This window comes from Numida meleagris, chromosome 5 (assembly GCF_002078875.1).
Source record: "Numida meleagris isolate 19003 breed g44 Domestic line chromosome 5, NumMel1.0, whole genome shotgun sequence".
NCBI classification, from domain to species: Eukaryota; Metazoa; Chordata; class Aves; order Galliformes; family Numididae; genus Numida; species Numida meleagris.
This window is the reverse complement of record NC_034413.1, coordinates 35232800-35253662: the sequence shown is the minus strand read 5'-3', so window position 1 is coordinate 35253662 and position 20863 is coordinate 35232800. Positions and strand designations below refer to the sequence as shown.

The 20863-nt window shown below is 47.4% G+C and overlaps 2 protein-coding genes across 7 annotated transcripts in view; one reads left to right on the top strand and one right to left on the bottom strand.

Moving 5' to 3' along the window:
* The window catches only part of SH3BP4 (SH3 domain binding protein 4), a 35063-nt gene extending 25498 nt beyond the window's left edge, over positions 1–9565 (top strand). For 4 of the 5 annotated variants that reach the window (XM_021398915.1, XM_021398916.1, XM_021398917.1 and 1 more), the window contains exons 4-5: positions 6409–6597; positions 6865–9565. In XM_021398915.1, coding sequence (XP_021254590.1) covers positions 6409–6597; positions 6865–7089 — 414 coding nt within the window. In that variant the 3' untranslated portion in view covers positions 7090–9565. Of the gene's footprint in view, positions 1–655; positions 1106–6408; positions 6598–6864 lie in introns of those variants that run through there. The other variant, XM_021398919.1, reaches the window with a different exon arrangement.
* The window catches only part of LOC110399743 (UDP-glucuronosyltransferase 1-1-like), a 48427-nt gene continuing 42643 nt past the window's right edge, over positions 15080–20863 (bottom strand). For both annotated transcript variants that reach the window (XM_021398928.1, XM_021398929.1), the window contains 4 exons: positions 18574–18705; positions 18216–18303; positions 16898–17117; positions 15080–15881 (listed from right to left, as the gene is read on the bottom strand). In XM_021398928.1, coding sequence (XP_021254603.1) covers positions 15584–15881; positions 16898–17117; positions 18216–18303; positions 18574–18705 — 738 coding nt within the window. In that variant the 3' untranslated portion in view covers positions 15080–15583. The remainder of the gene's footprint in view (positions 15882–16897; positions 17118–18215; positions 18304–18573; positions 18706–20863) is intronic.

Genomic DNA, 20863 nt, shown 5'->3' with positions numbered 1-20863 from the left:
GAGGAATGAGCATTAGATGTAAGGCATTATGAAGAGTATGGAGCCCTTCATTACTCATGGATATGTTTTCATGGGAGTTTGTGGAAGATGTCTTGGGGAAGTACTTCCTCTGCCTAACAGCACAGTACAACTAATAACTCTATATAAGAGGCCCTGTCTGAGTGTTGGTGTTATTGTGGAAAATGGGAAGATACTTTCCAAAAGTCTGACTCATGCCTGTTACACTGCAATTAGGGCGATCACCAGAGCTGTTCGTTTGGGGCAAGGATGTCCAAATGCCATGCTGCATTCCCCAGGGGAGCAGGCAAGTTGAAGGCCAGTGGGCTGGAGTTACTGGAGGACGCTGCTGCTTCCCTCCGCTTTTCCTCCCCCCTCAGCCCTGCCTTCTCCAGGTCCAGCTGGGCTGCTGCCTGCTAGTCTGAGAGAACACCGTGATGAAGAGGCCTGGTGCGATGGTGGGTTCTAGCAGGTGGGGCAGCCACTTCCTCCAGCAGTCTCTAGCTTGGTGCAGGTGCTGGTTGGAGTGAGCAACCATTCGAGCAGCCCTAAATCACCTTGACTTTGACCAATGTCAGCTGGCGCTGTGGTGAGAGGCCAAGGAGCTGCTGGGCTGCAAAATGTTCAACTTCTTTTTATCTGTTCTCTTCGTCTCCAGGGGACAAAGACAACCTGTAGGTCATGGAAAGGGTGTGCCAGACTAACTGAGGAGGTGAAGAAAAGATGAGGCTCTCTGGAGGCTCACAGACCTACTAACTCAGGAGGAGGGCTATAAGCTGCTGGAAAACATACTGCTCCCAAAGGGCTGCATCTCATGTGAAGTCCCAGAGCAGGTTTATTTTCCGTGCTTGAATGGAGGCTAATCCTGAATACTGGCTCTGCATCCTGCTCTGTGCAGGATCTTGTTGCATCTGAGCCAGTTGGTGAAGGATGAGCCCTTCTCCTGGTGAAAGACTGTGCTGCTTCTAAACTCTTTGCTGCTGTCAAATACTCTTTAGCTTACAAAGAAATAAGAGTGAGGATGATTAAAAAAAATAAGAAAAAAGAAACAACTGTGTTGGGGGAATGACAGTTGAAAAATAATATATTTTGTTGTATGTTAATCTAATTTTATTTGCAACAAGTAGTCTTGCTTTCTACTGGTGAGAACTGTTTGGATCTGATCTGTGTATTTCATGTTAAAGTTGACTCAAAGGGACTGTGGAGAGGGAAATGGTAACTGTGCTTATCTCACTTCAGTGTTGAGTACACAGGATTGCTGTGGCAGAGCCATACACCAGTAGCCAGGCCTGGAAAAGCCCTCTCATTGATGACTAGTTAATAAATAGTCTGCGTTTATTCTTTTAATCTAGCAAATGCAGAAGTGTGTGAAGGTAACTGAGGGGAGCATTGCTCAGAAATTAGTCATCATATCAGAGAGAGAAACCAAGCTCTCCCCTCCCTCTCTGCCCGTCAAAGCCAGGTAGCATGCAGGTTGTCTCTTCAGAGGCTGTAGGCATTGCAGCCTGGATTTGCAATGATACACGAGCAGCCTAACACAGACCTCTTGCAGCTGGGCCGCCTGGCTGCGTGCTCTCTGTGGCTGCTACTGAGGAGAAGAAATGTGTTTGCTTGCTTCTCTGTGGCAGGGCTTCAAGGTGACATGCTTCTCCCACACACAGGCAGCGTCACTGTGGTCGGTGGCCGCAGTCCAGCATGCAGGTGCTAACTCCATCACATTTCCAAGCCTCTGGTGTCCCGGCAAACACATGGGTTTCAGGAAAAGGCTTTGGGTGGTTTTGAAAACATGAAGTCACATACCACAGTATAATCAAATGTGCTCAGGTTGCTGCAGAGAGCCATGCCAGGTTTCATTTGAGAAACTTGACCTAACTTGCCATACAATGAGTGCACTGCCTGGTCCTCTGGAGCTGGAGTGAAGCCTGCCATGAAAGACATCACTTCTCTCACTGCGGTTTTGATATGTTGTTTTGGTAGTGTCTTACTTGTATCAGCCTTTCCAATAAATGCTACTTGTAGGGAACAGTGCTGGTCTGCTGAGAATATGACTTCACATGTTAGCAGAGAGCTGCAGGACCTATAAGCTTTTTCTCCAGATTAATACTAAAGACATGCTTCTGCTTGCTGTATTTGTTGTGACTGCAGGTGTGTGCATGCTGCCTCTTTTCTACACAGGAGGAGTGAAGGGACAATGCTGTGTTCTCACCCCTGGTGTGTGTCAGGTGGCTGCTGGAGAGCCTGAGCACAGTGTCCCTGCTTGGACCTCGTGCTGCCATGTCTGGAGCACACAAGCCCAAGGTGCTCTCGTTGCTTCCCCCTAGCTCCTGCGTCCTGAAGTGGGCTGCTGGCAGTCCTGCTCCGATTTTGGGTCCTGGCTGAAAACCAGATCTCTGCCTTTTTTCTGCCTGCAGAGAAAGCTACTTGATGCCAAGCTGAAATTGGTGGGGATGTTTCTGGAGGACGCAGCTTGTCCTCATGGAACCGACCTGCTTACAGCGCAGGAGGAAGGCTAGCTTGCAAGCTTCTTTTCATGTGCAAAAGTTTTTAAATCTTGTCCTGCACCCATCGAATAACAGAGAGCTGCAGAAATGCCACCACTGCCTTTCATCTGTGGTGTTCTGCTGCTCCTTCCCCTGAGAGTTACCTTCCTTGAACAGGCCAAGAAAAAGAAAAATATGTTCTTATTACAGTTTTTTGCAGTGCCTGGCCCAGGTGATGTGTGCAGAACAAAAGGAAATTGTTCCTTCAAACATAGTTGGCAGGGGCAGTGCTCCCACCGAGGCTCTGCCAAGCTACCTGCTCAGAGCAGGGTGACATGAGAGCAGCGGCACAGAGCTGGCTGTGAACTTCCCTGCTGGCTCCTTGTTCTGCAGACAACAGAAGACCTCTTTTTATTTGCTGGGGCTGGCAGGAAATCGTTGATGCCTTCCTGTTCCTCGGTGCAGGTATTTCAGAGTGCTGTGCCTGATCACAGGTTCTCTGCACTTGCTCCCATGCGATGTTACTCATGCAAGAAAAGTCTCCTGCAGTTGCATTTGTGGTTCCAAGCCACCAGGGAGTGCAGTTGATGGCACTTGGTGCTGTTTTGGAAAAATGGATGCCTACAGCACCCCGAGATGTGTTCCTGTGCTGATTAATGGAGCTCTGAATGTTGTTGCTGCTGTAACCACATCTCTGCTTCCCTGGCAGATGCATTCCAGCCCTTTCAGGTAGTAATTAATGCCTGATAACGCTTGGACCCTCCAGGGTGCTTTCTAATTTAAATGCTGTTTAAAAAATCATTAACTGATTTAAAAACTCCATTTCCATCACTGCTTCCTTCTGGGTCTTGCACTTGGCAGGCACGAGCAAACTCGGGGATGCTTCCCACCTCTGGGGCAAAGGAGAAAGGTTTCACCCCACAGTTCAACCAGATTGAGGGAGGGGACAATGCGTTCACAACTCACATGGCTGCTTATCCCATCTTGGCTTTATTATTATTAAACTGAGGGAGGGGGAAAAAAGGGGTGCGCGGGAATTGCACACAGCTTTTCAACCCCATCATTCACTCCTTTCTTGTCTCTGTGCTGCACTCGCCCCGGGGCTCCCTGCTGCCTATTTGCTTAGATGCTGTTTGCCATGATTAGAGGACTGGAAATGGGCTTCTGCGTTTCAGAGCTGGGATGCAAATTCAGCCTCCCCTGGATGTGTTTTAAAGTGGAGGCTCTTCTGCTTTGAACTGGATTTGAATATCAAACCATCTTCTTTGCTGCGCTGCATGCTCTGCTGGTGGAGCAGGCTTGGGGCCTCTCTGAGGTTAATAAATTCATCTGAGGAGGATGGAGGGAAACTGTAACATAATCCTGAAAGCGTCTGCTGGAGGATTACATCTGCTGAGAGCCCTGCTAATCCTGGCTGGGCAGCAAAGGCTTGCAGGGATCCCAGCACCCGCTGTAATATGTGCTTTGGCTGCTTATTCTACTTCCCATCACCTCCTCACTTCCCCCTAGATCACCTGGGGCTCTCTTTGCAGGTTGGGCCTTGCCAGCATGAAACACCAGAGGCAAAGTGAAGGCAGGAGGTGTTTCTCTAGTTATTAGTAGGTTTCAGAGTGAACGTGCTGAGCCAAGGGGAGCAGTATTATTTCTTTCAGAGCTGTAGATTCAAATTTTTGTACCACTCATAGCACAGGACTCTCTGCTAAATAATGCCTCCCTTTTAATCCTCCGCTGTTAATCCCTTTTCCTGTGTCCATGGGGAAGCGGGGTGTGTTTCTCCCAAGTGCTCTTATCCCTGAGAAACAGATCGGCTGATGTGTGACCAGGAAAGGACAAGGTGCGCCATCCACCTGATTCATAATCGTTCGCACTTGCTGACTGCCAGTCTCAGGGAGAAGACCCTGGGCCATAGTCCTAAATCTGTGCCTCTTAGGACCATCTGAAGCCTTCACTTCAAGAGCAAAGGACCCTGAGCCTGTTGGCTGTGTGGTGAGATAACGTTGCTGAGAGCTGGATGTTGAGTGCTCTGCACAGTTACAAATACAGCGCAGATGTGAGATCTAAAAGCTTCTCAATGCCTATTAAAAAATATAATGCTCTTTTAAAATGTATTTTGCTTCCTTAACAAGAGGGTTTATTATTTCTACTTCTAATGCAGGAAACCAGTGTAAGCACTTTGTAGAAGCAAATGCTGGTCCAAAGCAGTAATTAGATTCAAGCCCAGCTTTGCTTTGTGTAAGCTGGGAATAGATAAGGGAATCAACATATATTTGCTTTGCAAATTGCTGGAGTGGTTTCAGATGTTACCATCTTTCCCAGCTGTTTGTTACTGTCCCCCGTGATAAACAGCCTCTGGGAGGGTTTAACCCCTTTTCTTCTTCAGAGCTGATTCAGCTGGGTTTGCCCAGATCCCTGGGTCAGGACAGGATGCGATGACCCGCGGCCCTGCTGCAGGGATGGCAGCAGAGGGACAGGGAGGAGCGTGGAGGGCGATGGTTCCATCCTCCTGCTTGCCAGCTGGGCATCCTCATGCTTGATCGCCATTCCTGACAGTCTTGCTCAAGTGTGTGTGCTGTGAATATGCTGGGAATTAGCAGGAGGAAGCAGGTGGTTCTGGCCCTGTTTGGACCACCGAGAGTTTTTCCCCAGGTCCTTGATTTCTGTAATAACCTCCTCATGCTGCTGTGATGTTGTGATGTTTCCAATGGGAATGCTCAAGCCAGCGCAGTGCGCTCCTTTGAAACTCGCTGGTGTTCAGCAGCATCGATGGGGGTTGTCCTCTTTATCCCCAAGCTGTAGTTTGCATTTGTTCAAGTGAGCTCCCCTGCTGAGACGCTGAGCGGTGCCCTTGGTGCTCAGCTGTCCTGGAGCTGGTGTCCTCGTTCTGCTGTCCTTGCGGCTCTGGCAATAAGCAAACAAGAGGGTGCTCAACAAAAAAGAAAGGCAGCAGCTAGCAAATCCATCTCCTTGTTGTAGTGTGTGATGAACCTGCTGAGTTACTGCTGCAGTCTGCGCTGGGGCAGGCAGCATGGAGGGAGATGGATGATTAAGAGATGATTAAACCTTTCTGGGTGGTAAACTGCCCCCCAGGGCATCTTCGGATTGTTTGCATGGTTCCAGTGTTGCTTCAGAAAACCCATAAAAATAAAAGGGTTCCTGTTCCATAACAGAACATGTTTCCATAAACACTGGAGGTCTGAAGAGGGACAGGGCTTGCTCCTGAGGCCTTCATTATGCTTTCCACTTGGCTGTGGCACACAGTGAGGGATGCCTTGTTGTCCTTCCCACTTGGCTGTGGAGGGATGCGGGTTCTGCTGATCCTCTGATAATGGCCATTTAAATCTTTCCTTTCTATGGGTTTTCCCTGTTGCAACTTGCTTTGTGTTTTGAACAGAGTTTTACCTGCTCTGTCCTTTTTTCCTGGCTGAATTAATGCTAGGTAGAAAATGTACTGCTGTGAGTCTCCCTGACAAGCATTTTCTCCTCTCCACTTCCTTGTTCTGAGGCTACTCTCCAGGCCTAGTCCCCAAATGTTCTCCTGGCCTGTACCCACTGGGTGCTTGGGGCAGGCTGTGGCTGCTCGTGCTGTTTGTGCCACTGGACAGTGCTCCTCTGGGCTCAGGGTACAAGCAGCACAGAGCACGCTGGATTCATTATCTTGATTAAAGGCCTTAAGATGCTTTAAACTGCTTATGTGGCTCCTGAGCATCTTGAGACAACATAAGGCCGTGGTGGCCAGCCCCAGCTGCATGCCTCGTAGGGCACTCTGTTCAATCAGAGGGATGACTCTTCTCTCCAGCCCACTGGCCTGACTTCTCCAGATGTTGCCAGAAAGGAGGCAGGAGGATTTGGTGGTGGCTTCTTGAGGGACATCCCCGCCTGATTCAGGCCCACCTTGACGCCATCTTCCTGGCTTTTCCTAATGATTCTGCAGGCCTTGCTGAAGATGGACTGCCAGGGGCTGGTCGTCAGGCTCATCCAGGACTTTGTGCTGCTCACCACGGCCGTGGAGGTGGCCCAGCGCTGGAGGGAGCTTGCTGAGAAGCTCGCCAAGGTCTCCAAGCAGCAGATGGATGCCTATGAGGCCCCACACCGGGACAAGAATGGGGTGGTGGACAGTGAGGTGAGGGCAGACCAGCCTTAGTCCCTCAGGGCCGTGTGCATTTTCCCAAGAATGTTTTTGCTTGTGCAAATGTGTGCTTTTGGGAAATGAGGAGCTGGGTGTGTTGGGGGGAAATCTGGGGACATTTTCACCCACAGCATATTTTCTCTGGGGTCAAAATGCATTGAGGATGGTACTACTCACTGGATGCTGAATCCCGGGCACAGGGAAGCAGCCCCCAGGATGGACTTCACATTCAGCTCTTCTCTCCTACCCTCTGCCCCACAGGCCATGTGGAAGCCCGCGTATGACTTCCTCCTCACCTGGAGCAGCCAAATGGGTGACAGCTACCGTGACGTGATTCAGGAGCTGCACACAGGGCTGGACAAGATGAAGAACCCCATCACCAAGCGCTGGAAGCATCTCACCGGCACCCTGATCCTCGTCAACTCCCTGGACATGCTCCGGGCAGCTGCCTTCAGCCCACAAGACCACGAGGATTTTGCCATCTAGTGTGGCTCCCTGCAGTGATGTTTTCCTCCACGTCTTCTTTGTTGTTGGTGTCCATATTTTTCTGTGTTCCCCCCCTCCCTTTTTTTTTCACAGTTGATTATAAAAAACAAAGTGGAGATTGCTCTCCCCAGGTTTAAAGAGGCCAAAGTTTGCAAGTTCTCAGCAGGACTGGAAATCAGCAGGAGATGACCCTCCTCTTGATGGGAAGGCATCCAGAAGGGATGGCTTTTCATATGGAATTGATACCAGTTCAACTGTTTCTTACTCAAACACTTAACAGGAGCAAGGGGTGGGGAGAGATCACAAAAGAGAACACTATTTTTAGGCATTTACAAATAAAATCATAATTTTTGTAATGAGCAGTAAAGGTTGTAACCACTTTGGGGGGAAGCTGTTGCTGTTTTGTATCTTGTAGAAACTGCTTTTAAATTATCATTTTTCAGATGAACACGAGCAATGTAAATACGTATTTAAGATGAAGCACAGTAATTTCCCAATGCCATGGACAGGTTTTGGCAAACTCCCACATGTGACTGTAGAGCACCATGTGAATTTGGGGTTTCTTCAGCCCAGCAAGCAACTTAAATCAGAAAGGAGTTTTTTTTTCTCCATATCACCTGTTTGGTTGATTATTTTTCTTTTTTTAAATCTATCTGCAAACACACATTTTCTCATCTGTGAATAGGGAGGTGCTCGTCTGTTTGCAGATGCACGGATACCATTTTTAACCACGGGAAGTGACGCTGCCCTGGCACTTGGAGCTGGGTGCTGCTGGCCATGTCTGGAAGAAGGTGGAAGTTGGGAGCTCAGCAGGGACCTGCTCCTTGCTGCCCATGGTGATGAGAGTGGGTGACTCTACCATTGCAGCAAAGTGCTTCGGCATTCCTCTGCAGCTCATGCTCTGGGGAGGGGGCCAGAAAAGGGAATCATTGCTATCTGTATTTTATCGCTTTTCTTAAAAAAAAGAAAGAAAAAAAGGAAGAGGGGAAATGTTTCTCCTAATTTGAAATCCATTCCGGAGCTCCACAGAGATGTTTCAGACGTGTCTGGTGCCCTAATGTTCATTGCCATTGATTTTTGTGGGCTGTTCAAGGCTCCCAAACCCCAGCTGAATATCTTTTGTGATGACACTGGTGCCGTTGAGCTAAATATTTGTGGTACCAAGTGCCCATTCTTTCCTCTTGTGTTTTATAGCTGTCTCTTTTGGATTACCTCCCCTTCTGCTCCTCAGCTTTGAAATATTTTACATGAGAGGGAAATATTTTTGCACAGAAACATTATTTTAGGTGCAAAATCTCTTTATAGCAAAACACTGCTACTGCAGGAAGATGAATTGTTAAGGGTGATTTTCTTTCAGGTTGAACCAGAAAAACAAAATGAGTGGAGAAGGCATCTTTGACAAACTCTGTAGAAGCACACAAGAGCAGCTGCTGTGGCCAACAGGCTGGACTCTCGGCAGCCAGGGGCATGATGGTGACACTAGGCTTGATTTCTTTTCCTAGGAGGCTGCAGGTGACATCATCTCCCTGGAAGAGCCAGGTGTGGGGCACTGCACATGGGTTTGCAGGTCCAGGTGGCATGCAGGCATCTGATGGCTGATGGTGCTGGCAGCCTTGGGCGGGAATGTCCTCCCGCAGCTTCACTGCTCTTACATCCTCTTCCCAAAACAACATCCCCAGAAGCAGTTCCCCCTCCCAGGACCCGACCAGAAGTAATCAGCACCTTAATTTCTCCTCAGGGGCTTTAAGGAGTTTCCTATGCAACACAGCGTAGCACAGAAATAGGGTCTGCCAGCACCTGAGCCTGTGATGCGTTTGCTTTCTCTTTACAACAGCAGGGCACCATAAGAGCATGTTTTCCTCACACCAAGCAAAAAAAAAAATCTCCAGTGCAATAAGGAATTGGTCCTGCAAGAGAGATCCAGCCTGTGCCAGCAGGGCTTTGGCCGGGCTGTTTGGAGCAGACAAGGGCAGCCCCGACCCTTATGGGCAGAAGTTTTACTCTCTGGTGACTCCAAGATGGGGACGTCCCTAAAAAATTTCAGCTTTTTTTTTTTTTTTTTTTTTTTTTTTTCTTTTTTCCCTCCTCTTGGTTTTTCTAACTACCTCAGGTACTCTACACTCAGCTTAACATTTCAGCAGCAGCCCCAAGCTTGCCATGCTCAGCTCCCTGACTGCTGTGAGCCATGGCAACATGCTCAGCACATTTTGGGGCTTTTGGGGTGACCATTATGTTGCTTTGTCCCTCCCTGGGTCAGAAATCCCAGCTCTCCTCACGTGCTGGGTCTGAGCTATGTCCTTCAGATGCCTTCTGCCCGCTGTACGTCGAGCCCGTCTGGAACTGCGTCTGGGCTTTGCATTGTTACCACAGTTTGTGCAGTAACTGGTTATTGTACTTACATTTAATGTTCCTTTTTAAAAAAAAAATTTTTTTGGAGAAAAATATTACTATTAAAGCTGTTACTATTCCAGTGCTACTGAGTGGATTTCGTCTGCTGGTGGATGAGGTTAAGGTGGTGGGCAGTCAGAAAAGCGAAGCCAAGGGGAGTTGTTTACCTTCCAGCAGCGTGGCCATGCTGCTCCTAATCTGCTTTAACGTGGGAAAAAATGAGCTGCAAGGTTTGTTTTAGTGCAGATACAGTTTTCTGAATGGAGAAAGGATTCTTGTATTCATCCAAGGCCCTTTAAGTCAGTTGTGCAAGGTGGGTTACGAGCGGAAAAAAAATGGGCTTTGCTTTGCCCAGAGTGAGAGAACGCTATTACAGGTACTGGGAGAGGATTTCCAGGAATAATGCTCTTGTTGCCAGAGCACTGCCACCAGGAGGTTTTTGTCAATCCTGCAGGCTGATGTCCAGACCATTTGGCCTTGGGCTCACAGCACAGACCATCAGTTGTGGTGCTCTCAGTATGAACTGAATTCAGATTTCAGGCCATGAAAGTGAGTTATTCAGACATCTGGCTCTGGCTGTGGCTTCAGCTTGCCAAGGGTGAAGAAAAGACATGTTGGTTTGATTTAATCCCTGGCAAATGCATCCCGTGGTGCATTTGCACATGGTGGCATGGCCAGGTTGCTGGGCCAGAGCCACTAGAGACTATATGCATTTGCACCATTTTAAGCCATCATTATGGGAGTATATCTTGCATCTGCTCAGCTCACCTCCAAATGGCTGAAAGAGATATGTCAGAAGGGGGAGGGAGGGAGGTCACCCCTGGGTTATCAGTGTCTGGACAGAAATCTTCAGTATCAGTGATTCTCGCTTTGTCCTCCCCAGCTCTCAGTGTCTCGATGCTCAGTGCAGTCTGCAATGAAAATGAGAGACTCTGATGAAAGATCCGGGAGGTCTCTGGGCATCTGTTCTCATCCCTAGAAATCCCTGCTGGAAATCAATTGTTCTGCTTCCTTCTTAGCTCTCAGCTGAATGCTGGTTGTGGATTATCTGCTGTCAGGACATCCATATCTTGCAGTATGAGGAGGTGGTCACGCGTGCTTAGAGAAATTGGTTAAAGGATGGCTCCTAGGTATTTGCTTTGCTGGCAGGTTTCTTTTGGCACCAGAAAACCATAATTCCCTGTGCTGCCCCCTGGATTTGCCCTCCTCTGACAGACAGACCCCCCTCACCAAGTGGAGCTTGCGTTGAGCCAGACCACGGCAGAAGAGCCAGCAAAACAACTTTGGTGAAGACCTCATTGCTGTGCACCACCTGGACTTCTGCCCTTGGTGCTCAGCTTTGTCAGCATCCCTGGCACAGCCAGCATGGGAATCTTCTGGGTTTGGATCTTCTGGACCTTTGGGTCTTTGGGGACATGGTTAGTGAGCATGGTGGTGGTGGGTTGATGATTGGACTACGTGATCTCAGAAATCTTTTCCAACCTTAGTGAAACTATGACCCTTATAACCTCTTCACCTTAATAACCCAAGCGAGCTTCATCAGGCCTGAGCCCTCATGGCTGCAAGAGGAGGTCATTGTCCCTGGAGACATAGCTCCCAGCGCACATCTGTGGCATGACCACTCACACCTTTTGGCACAAAAGCCCTTTATTTGGTAACGCGCTCTTCACTACGCCTTCCTTGGTCTGAAATCAGGGACTTCCAGCAATAAATGGTACTTTTGGACTCTTTTGTTATGTTTTCCCAAAGGCCACGTGAAATAGAGTCAGGCCCAAAGAGAGCCAGTCTCCATGGACTGACTGTCAGTTCTGCACTAGATGGCAGATGGCTGATTTAGGGTGGGGATAGCCTGATCTCTGTGGTGAGAAGGAAGGGGCCTCTGGCTGGAGGGATGAACTTGCTGTTTTTTCACAATAAGGGCAGTGAGGCACTGGCACAGGTTGCCCGGAGGGGTGATGGAAGCCCCATCCCTGGAGACACTCAAGCTCAGGCTGGATGGGGCTCTGAGCACCTGATCCAGATGTAGGTATACATTGCAGGGACACGTGCAGTGACTGTACAGTTTATGAGGCCTGCACTAGGAACACAGCTGGTTTTGATTCCCCCTTCCTTCTCCCTGCCATGACAAATGCAGTCCCACTCCCAGCATCCCTCATGGTATGATGAAGTCATCTCAGACCAACTGTTTGCAGCCAAGACTCATAGGGCAGCCCCATCATATTGTCAGCAGTCTCCTGGGGATAATTAACCTTGGATTTCTTCCCTGCTTTGTCTACCCTCCGCTGAACGTCAATTAAACCTTGCAGCCATCACTTCACGAGGTCTCGCCTGGCTGAAGCAAGTCACCGGGATGTGGTTAGGTCCCCATTGGGAGGGCTGCTGGGTGACTGACACAGCATGCTTTGATCCCAGAAAGTGGACTGTGTCCCTGACAGTCTGGACTGGAGGCATTTTGGGGAAGGATCTGCCAGCTCCGTTTGTTCAGGCTGGCTTGTGAAGGAGGTCATGCAGGAAATGAGCTGGCCAGTATTTGCTGGGAGATCTGGGATTTGATAATGCCCATGCTGATGGCTTGCTTTTACCATCCTAAGCAATCAGATCTGGCATATGAAACTGTTCTGTCCTTAATAGAAAGGGAATTGATGCTGGGAGCACCTTCTGCCACCTATTAAAGCCAAATCCCATGCCAGCACTCTTCCCATCTGGTGGGTGTGAGCTGTGCCTGATCTCTGACACTTGCTGTGGGCAGCAGGAATGGGGTCTGGGAAAGAGCAGCATCCTCCTGGAAATACTGGTGTTATGGCTGGCTCTGGCGCAGGGTAAAGCCTGGGGATGGGATTTGATCTCATACAGCCCCCTGCACAAGCAGCTCATATCAGCGTGCCCACAGCTGGCTGACAGCAGCAGTGGATATCTGCTTTATCCAGTCACCCAAAAACCAGACCTTAAGAATCAAGTCACTGCAGGTCAGAGTGTGTGCATCCAAGTGGGGTAAAGAGCAGCTGCAGACAAAATCGCTGACAAAAATATCAGCACTCCCTGCTGTTTCCCATGGTCCAAGCAGGAGGAAGCAGCAAGAGAGAGGGATGCTGATGGCATACTCCCAACGCAGGCTGCTGTGACTCCCAGGGCCCAGCCATGTGCAAGGCAAAGAGGCTCTCACCCATGTTTTCAGCAGGTCCCTTCCACCTCAGACGATTCTATAATACCATACTGGACACGGTTAAAGGGCAGCAAGCTCATCCTGGAGCCGCTCTTCCCTTGAGGAGCGCCGGGAGAGCCGCAGCATCACTGCCTCGCTCTCCTGCCCCGTGCCACTGCTCGGATTTAGCTCGGCAGCGATGCGGTGCTGCCCTCTGCTGGGCACGGCCGGAACACGCCGCGGTGCTGCACTGCTCCGGCCGCCGTCTCCTCTCTCTTGCCCTTCTCCAAAGCAGGTTGCCAGGCTGCCAATTTAAAAACAGCTCCCTAAAGCTGAGTGGGATTTTTAGCTTACTTTGTTTGTTTGTACATTTGTTTGTTTGTTTGTTTTGCGTTTGAGGCTTTGCCCCTTTTTCTCTCCTTATTTTCCATTGGCCAAAGGTGGTGACCAGCACTACATCCAGGTGGGTCTGGAGATCTCCAAAGAGGAGACCCCACAGCCCTGCCCATCCATTTCTTGCTCTTTTAGTTTGCATTCGGTGGTGTGATGGCCAGTGCAAGGTGTCTCTGGGGCTCACATCACTGAGTAGCACTGCACAGAAGTGCTGTGGTCACCTGGCTCCAGACAGAGCTGCAGAGACAGCCAGAGCTGTCACTTCATGGGCATGACGGAAAGGGACCTTGTTGTGCTGATGGACAGTTGGCTGAATATGAGCCAGCAGTGTGCCCAGGTGGCCAAGAAGGCTAATGGCATCCTGACTTGTATCAGAAATGATGTGGTGAGCAGGATTGGGGGAGACATCCTGCCCTTGTACCCAGCACTGGTGAGGCCCCACCTCAAGTACTGTGCTCAGTTTTGGGCGCCTCGGTACAGAAAGGACATTGAGGTGCTGGAGCAGGTCCAAAGAAGGGCAACAAGGCTTGTGAAGGGCTTGGAGAATATGCCCTGCGAGGAGAGACTAAAGGAACTGGGACTATTTAGTCTGGGGAAGAGGAGGCTGAGGGGAGACCTTATTGGTCTCTTCAAATACCTGAAAGGTGATTGCAGTGAGAGCGGGGTTGGTCTCTTCTCACTGGTGACAGGTGGCAGGACAAGGGGAAATGGCCTCAAGTTGCACCAGGGGAGGTTTAGGTTGGATATCAGGAAAAACTTCTTTACAGAAAGGGTTGTTAAGCACTGGAATAGGCTCCCCAGGGAGGTGGTTGAGTCACCACCATTAAAAACCAGTTTAAACAGTTAAAAAATGGTTTAAAAACCATTTGGATGTGGTTCTCGGGGATATGATTTAGTGATGGGTAGTATGGTTGGGTTGCAGTTGGACTTGATGATCTTGAAGGTCTTTTCCAACCTCTATGGGGAACTGTGGAAACTGTGAATGGGAAGCAAGCCAGCTCTCATGCCCTGTGGGAACTCCCTCCCCATGTCCCAAGGAAAAGATTCCTTGGATTCACTGATCGATGAAATGATAATACTGAGAAGCAGCTTTTGAGCATGCCGTTGGCTTTCACTGAGTACACCACACACTGTTGCACTGAATCATTCCTTCCTCCAGCTCTCTCCACGTGCGACAAGTGTCCACATCTCCCTCAAGTCAGAAAACACAAGAGCCATTACTGTACTGGGGATTTATTTATAGGACTGGGGGTTGGGTCTTTACCTTAACATCATTTACAGAGAATAAATCAAATAGTTTTTAAAATTGCTTCCAAAGATCACATCACCCAAGTGGCGAGCTTCAGAGACAGAACTCTGCCTGATGGGGAACTTGGTGAAACACCAGTGGCTTTACAACCACTTCCATGCTGAAGTCTGGATCGAGCTCAGGGTATTGTAAACACACAGAAAGCCTACATAAGTTGTGCAGCTTACTTGGCTTATGTGACACACAATGTCAGATTACAACATTTGCCTCTTCTATAACAACAGCTGTACAAAGATTTCAAAGTGCTTGATAAGCCTGACAATCATAGAATCATAGAATCACAGAATCATAGAATGGCTTGGGTTGAAAAGGACCTCAAAGATCATCGAGTCTCAACCCCCCTGCCAAGTGCAGGGTCGCCAACCACTAGACCAGGATGCCCAGAGCCACGTCCAGTCTGGCCTTGAATGCCTCCAGGGATGGGGCATCCGCAACCTCCCTGGGCAACCTGTTCCAGTGCGTCACCACCCTCTGTGTGAAAAACTTCCTCCTAATATCTAACCTAAATCTCCCCTGTCTCAGCTTAAAACCATTCCCCCTTGTCCTATCACTATCCACCCTCACAAACAATCGATCCCCCTCCTGTTTATACGCTCCCTTCAAGTATTGGAAGGCCACAATGAGGTCTCCCCAGAGCCTTCTCTTCTCCAAACTAAACAAGCCCAGTTCCCTCAACCTTTCCTCATAGGAGAGGTGCTCCAGCCCTCTGATCATCTTGGTGGCCCTCCTCTGCACTCGTTCCAAGAGCTCCACATCCTTCTTGTGCTGGGGGCCCCAGGCCAGGACACAGTACTCCAGATGGGGCCTCACAAGAGCCAAGTAGAGGGGGACCACCACCTCCCTCTCCCTGCTGACCACTCCTCTTTTAATGCAGCCCAGAATCTTACATGACAGAGCAAATGGTCCTCACAGAGCCCTCGGAGCAAAGTCGTATGAAATCCCATATTTTTCCATTGCACATAGAGGTTAAAAAAAATGCAACCACGAGTCCTCTGTACATCAAGAAGTGGAAGCCACGCACCTTGGACTTCACACTGATATCTTCCCAAGTGACTGAAGCACTACTATACAAATTATTTTAATAACTAATTCTTAATTAAAGACAAAAATATCAATGAAACAACACTTTCTTTGGTGTTAGTCTAAAGGAACTATACTATTTCTTGATTGAAATCTAGCAATTATTTTAGTGAAATTTGAGATGTTCTCTGATTCTAGTGGTCTGGAGCAGAGGTCTTGCCTCCCAACAGTGGTTTCATCTGCTAGTGGGTCTTTGATTTCCCTGACTTGCTTTTTCTTCCCTTCTTAAAGCAGCACCTGCGGCAGCAGAACATGCAGCACTTCAGAGAAATGAAGAGGGAGAGGAGCACCACAGCCAGGAGGAAGGCGATGACATCCAGGGAGTGATACTGGATCCAGTTCAGGTCATGGGCAGCAGGGCGCAGGTGTGGGGCACCTTTGTGTCTCATGACAAACTCCACCCAGTGCACAGCCAGGTCCAGAGGGTGGATGGGCCTGTCAAGGTGAAGATCTGAGAGACGCTGGATGTTCTCTTTGTACCTGCCAAGACAAGGCGTTGGGTATGTTCAGTGTCTTGTGCTGCTGAGACTCATTCCCCAGAGAAAAAAGGATCATAGAATCATTAAGGTTGGAAAAGACCACAGATATCACCAACCCACCCCACCATGCCCATTGACCACGTCCCTCAGTGCCACATCTCCATGGTTCTGGAACACCTTCAGGGATGGTGACCCCACCACCACCCTGGACAGCCTGTGCCAGTGCCTCACCACTCCTCCTGAGAAGCAATGTTTCTTAATATCCAACCTGAACCTCCTCTGGTGCAACTTAAGGCCATTCCTCTTGCCTTATCACTGTTACCCAGGAGCAGAGGCCAATCCCCACCTTGCCACAACCTCCTTTCAGGGAGCTGTAGAGAGCGACAAAGTCTCCCCCAAGCCTCCCCTTCTTCAGATTAATCAATCCCAGTTCCCTCAGCTGCTCCCCATAACACTTGTGCTCCAAACCCTTCACAGCTTCATTGCCCTTCTCCACACATGATGCAGTGCCTTCCTTCCTTTGGAAAGATGCAGTGTCTGATGGCCCACTAGGGCCTCCTCCATATTTTTCCTGCCACCTCCACCATGAGAGAAGTCAAATAGTGAAGTTATGAGCCCAGAAAAGTGCTGTTTTCAATGCAACAAAGAAGAAAAGGTATCAGAAAAAGGAAGTACAAAAGCTAACTAAGCTATCATCAAAATCTCTTGTCATCTTTTGTCATCTGGATATCTTTTGTCAGCTTTAGTTCTTCCATTACACTTGTACCCCATCTACTCTGAGATCTGCATCCTCTCAGATCAGGCTGTTCTCATCACCTAATGATTGCAATCTCAGATAGTAAGGATGGTGCTGGTACAGGGGTGGGATGAGGTTAACCCAGGGCAAGCAATGGCTTCTCAGCAATGGAACTGATATAACAAGGAATATAAGAACAGATTAGTATTCTGTTAAACTGGAAGCAGGAGTGTTGATGTGTACAGCAGTAGAAAGAAAAAGGATACGTATCTATTACTGACTTTTTATCATTAATAACTGCTTTCAAGGCATCAGATATGTCTTTTGAAGTCATTTCTAGTATATTCAGTGTCAATCCTGCTCCCCGTGACTCTACTCGTTTTGCATTGTCCATCTGGTCTCCAAATAAAGGCATTAACACCATTGGCACTGCATTGCATATGCCCTCATAAACACCATGTGAGCCTCCATGGGTAATAAAGGCACGAGTCTTAGGGTGAGCTGTGGAAGAAAGAGAGATCTGTTATGTCATGGTAACACATGAAGAAAAATATATGAAAAAATGCCACTGATAGATGTATATCAAGAACTTTGGACTGTCACATGCATTGTTACTTGTGGGCAAACTTAATGTAGCAGAGAAAAAGATGTTATGAAACCATGGATTGTGGAGCTCCATCTTGGTTTGGGTAATCTATGAAAAGCCCTGTATGATCCTTCATAGCTTCTCAGATGTTAGGATAAAATCACAACCCAGTGAAGTCAAATTTAAAGAGCAAAGTCATTGCTTTCTTTTTTACCATGTCTTCTATTTGCAAGTCTACCACAGCAAAGCCATATTGTCTAACCAAGTGTAGAGGAAATGCTAAGTCATGGCCTTGCACCAGTGATTGAGCATCTGGTGGGAAGGCAGGGCCCACCCAAGGGAGCGCAGGTGTATGCAGTGCACCTGAGTGACTGGAAGGGGTGGAGCCAGGATCCATCCCTTCCCAGACCTTATTTGAGCATTGGCAGTGGAGGTATCTTGATGGAGATCCTTGTATAACTGAGGCACTCTAAAGTTAGGCTGTTTTTCTTTCTTTGTTTCTGTGCCTGTGGCTGCTGCATTTGGCTTTGTTCTCATTTGCTGCAGCCTAGGATTGTGCCACTTTGCTATTATTGCTATACTTTCCATCACATTATAGCATTATACCAACAAATGCATTTCTGGCATTAACACACAAAATATCACCACTTTAGAAGTGTGAGAACCTATCTGAAAGTGCTCACTAGAGGAACCTAAATTCCCTCTTAAATCTAGGAGACAACAACAGGACAAAAAAGCATAGTTGAGTGTTGAGACTGGATAGTTAGAGACAAAACGTCACCGTGCTGTAATCGACTGTTGCAACACCTTTTCAAACAGTAGGGTGATCTTGAAATTGCAGTTAGATAAGTTTCTAAAAGGAAAACTCTGTTTCAAACAGCAAAGGCTGTAACAAAGGCCTATGACCTGCAGTGATACAAAGAGTCAGCACAGACAATGGTAATGAGGCCTTGCAACTATGTAATGGAATTGAAAGAAGCACAGTGGCATAACCCTAGGCATCTCAGACCTACCTAGGAGGTCATTCTGTGGCAACCACTTCACAAGCTTCACATTCTTTGGTAGGTTGGGGGGTGCCTCTCCTGTGTATCGCCACAAAACCTTTGAAGGAAAATGAGCATGATGTCAGTTCTCAGCAACCACACTGTTGTTGCTTCTCAGCTGGTTTGAAAAGAACAGCTAAAAAAAATCTCTGATGCACAAAACCTCTTTTGCCAACACCAGTGCAGAATAACAGGGAAGATGTTTTCTTCCTGCACTGGAGAGCAGGAGAAAGAAGGGCGAGCTGAGTGATCTGAAAGCCAAAGATAATGTACTATATCTGAACACACTGTTGAATTATCGTGCTGGAAGGAGGAAAGGATACTGTACCGTTTGAGGGACCGATCCCAAGGCATCTGCAATTTCCATGGCTTTCTTCATGGGAATCTCAGAGACCATGGAGCCCAGTGAGAAGACAACAATGCCATGTTCTCCAGAAGCATTTACAATGGCCTCAAATTCCTGCAAACACAAAGCACATCCTCAGTCAAAATCCCTTCTATGTCACATGTGGTAATTTCTGTCACGTTTCAATGAAGGTATCTAGAAATGCAACAAAACAAATAGTTAATAGTTATAGCAAGGAAAAACAGTAATACAGAAAATGAAACCTGGGGGAAAAAAAGGACACAGGTGGTTGAATGAAGGTATGTAGGGGTGTGAATGTTTGCAGAATTGCAGCCCAAAGCAAAATTCAGAATGGATATGAGGGAAAAAAAAGATTTTAAAACACTTATGTAGCCCAAACACATCCATTTCTGTGGAATAAAAAAGATAATGTGCCAATTAAGTAGATCAATTAATCATCATATTTTTCCTGCCAATCAATCCCTAAGTGAATACACTGTATTTTATTTTCACATTTATGGAATTTCAGATGAGCTTGATTTAGAGTCCATGTTCTTCTTCTCAGACCATGCAGCTGCAAGAGAGACTTAAGATTTTGAAGTGTTCTGGAAGAGGATAGCTTCAACTTCTAATATCTGGATTTTTTTGTCCATTTTGACTATGATAATACTGAACAGCTACCAACTTTACTATCTGTTTTGTTTCTTTGATTTTAATGATAGAAGAACTGCCACTGGAATTAAAGAACAAAAGGATTCTTAAGAGAAAAACAGCCAAGGGCTGAAGCTGAAGTGAAAACCCAGTGCCATAAAAAAATATTTGGTAAAGCCAAGGAAGGAGAAACACAACTGGAGGGAATTGCTGTGAGCATCAGAGTTAAACAAGTGGAATAAAATGAACTAAAAGTCTGGCAATTGAAATGTACTCTCTAGGGCCTGAGGGGATAACAGAGACTTAACTCCCTTGGTTTTTGCTCCGCTGTGTATTTCTGTGGCTGACCGGGGTGCCGTAACCCACAGCCCTTTAGTTTAGAATGAATCCAAATGGAAGGACCTTCTGAAGTCTTGCTGATAGATGGCATCTGAACAGCAGACCTGAATCTCTCCTAAAGGCACACAAGGTGAAATGTGATTCAGATTTGGCTCTGTCACAAAACATCTCTCTGAAGACCAGTTCTTCATTAAGTTATCGCAGATAACTAATGGAGAACTCAGGGTTCAGTTTTGAATACACTCATGGACATCTGGAAACTGCAAAATCCTCAAGTTTCAAAGGTGTTTTGGGCATGCAATTCTTTGGTCACTGGTTGACTTCCTTTCCTTAGTTCCTACTGCAGTATTACAGATACAGCTGTTTCAGGGCATATTTAGCCCCATTTGTTTTCTTTGGGACCAATCACATCAGTTTTACCATCTTCTTCAAACGTTCTTGTGCGCCGAAGTCCAACTTCATGTCACTACCTTTACGAAACTTTTGGCAGTCCTGCTTTGAGAAATGGGCCCTGCAGTGGACATTTGCTCAAAAATAAGAAAAGCTATGAGAGCTTTCCTTAGTTGAGTTGGATATCCCATAGTTAAGAAATTTGGCATTTTTCAAACAAGATACATTTGCAGTCTAGATCTGGGACAAAGAATTTTACTCAAAATAAGCAGACCTCTTGATGCTACACCAGAGAAGTAGGGAATTTATTCATGCCTCCTACAGTCTCCAGAATTCCTGCAGAGCTGCTTATCTGCTGAAGGGAAGAGAACGAGCATTATTTGGTCTGCAGAAGTCTTCTAAACAGATATTAAAAATGAAATTACTTGAAAAAGGCATCTGGAAGGTACTGAAGAAAAAAAGAAAAGAGGGAAAGCCCAGCATTTCATGCACACTTGTCCAGTAATCATGGAGGTCTTCCAGAAAGCAATTTCCTCCTCACTGAACAAGGGATGAAGAGGTATAAAGTGCTTTTCTTAGCCACTTCAAGGTTCATTTTGCCTGTTATTCTTTACTACTGAAAGGAGCACCATCTAACAGTGTAAGCAAACAGTGCAGACGTATGAAAGTAAGTAAGTACATAGAAAGTAAGGGGAAAAAAAAAGGTAACTCACATTTGTATGGTAAATGATTAATCACTGGTTTGATAAAAGGCTGCACAACAAGCACAAGTTCAGCCAAGTCCAGGGGTGGGTGGTGCCATTGAACCCACCATCTATGCCCCATCTAATTCTTTTAGAGGAAGAGTAGTGAAGCAGTTTTTCACTAGTAGTTGCCTAGCTCGCCCTAAATG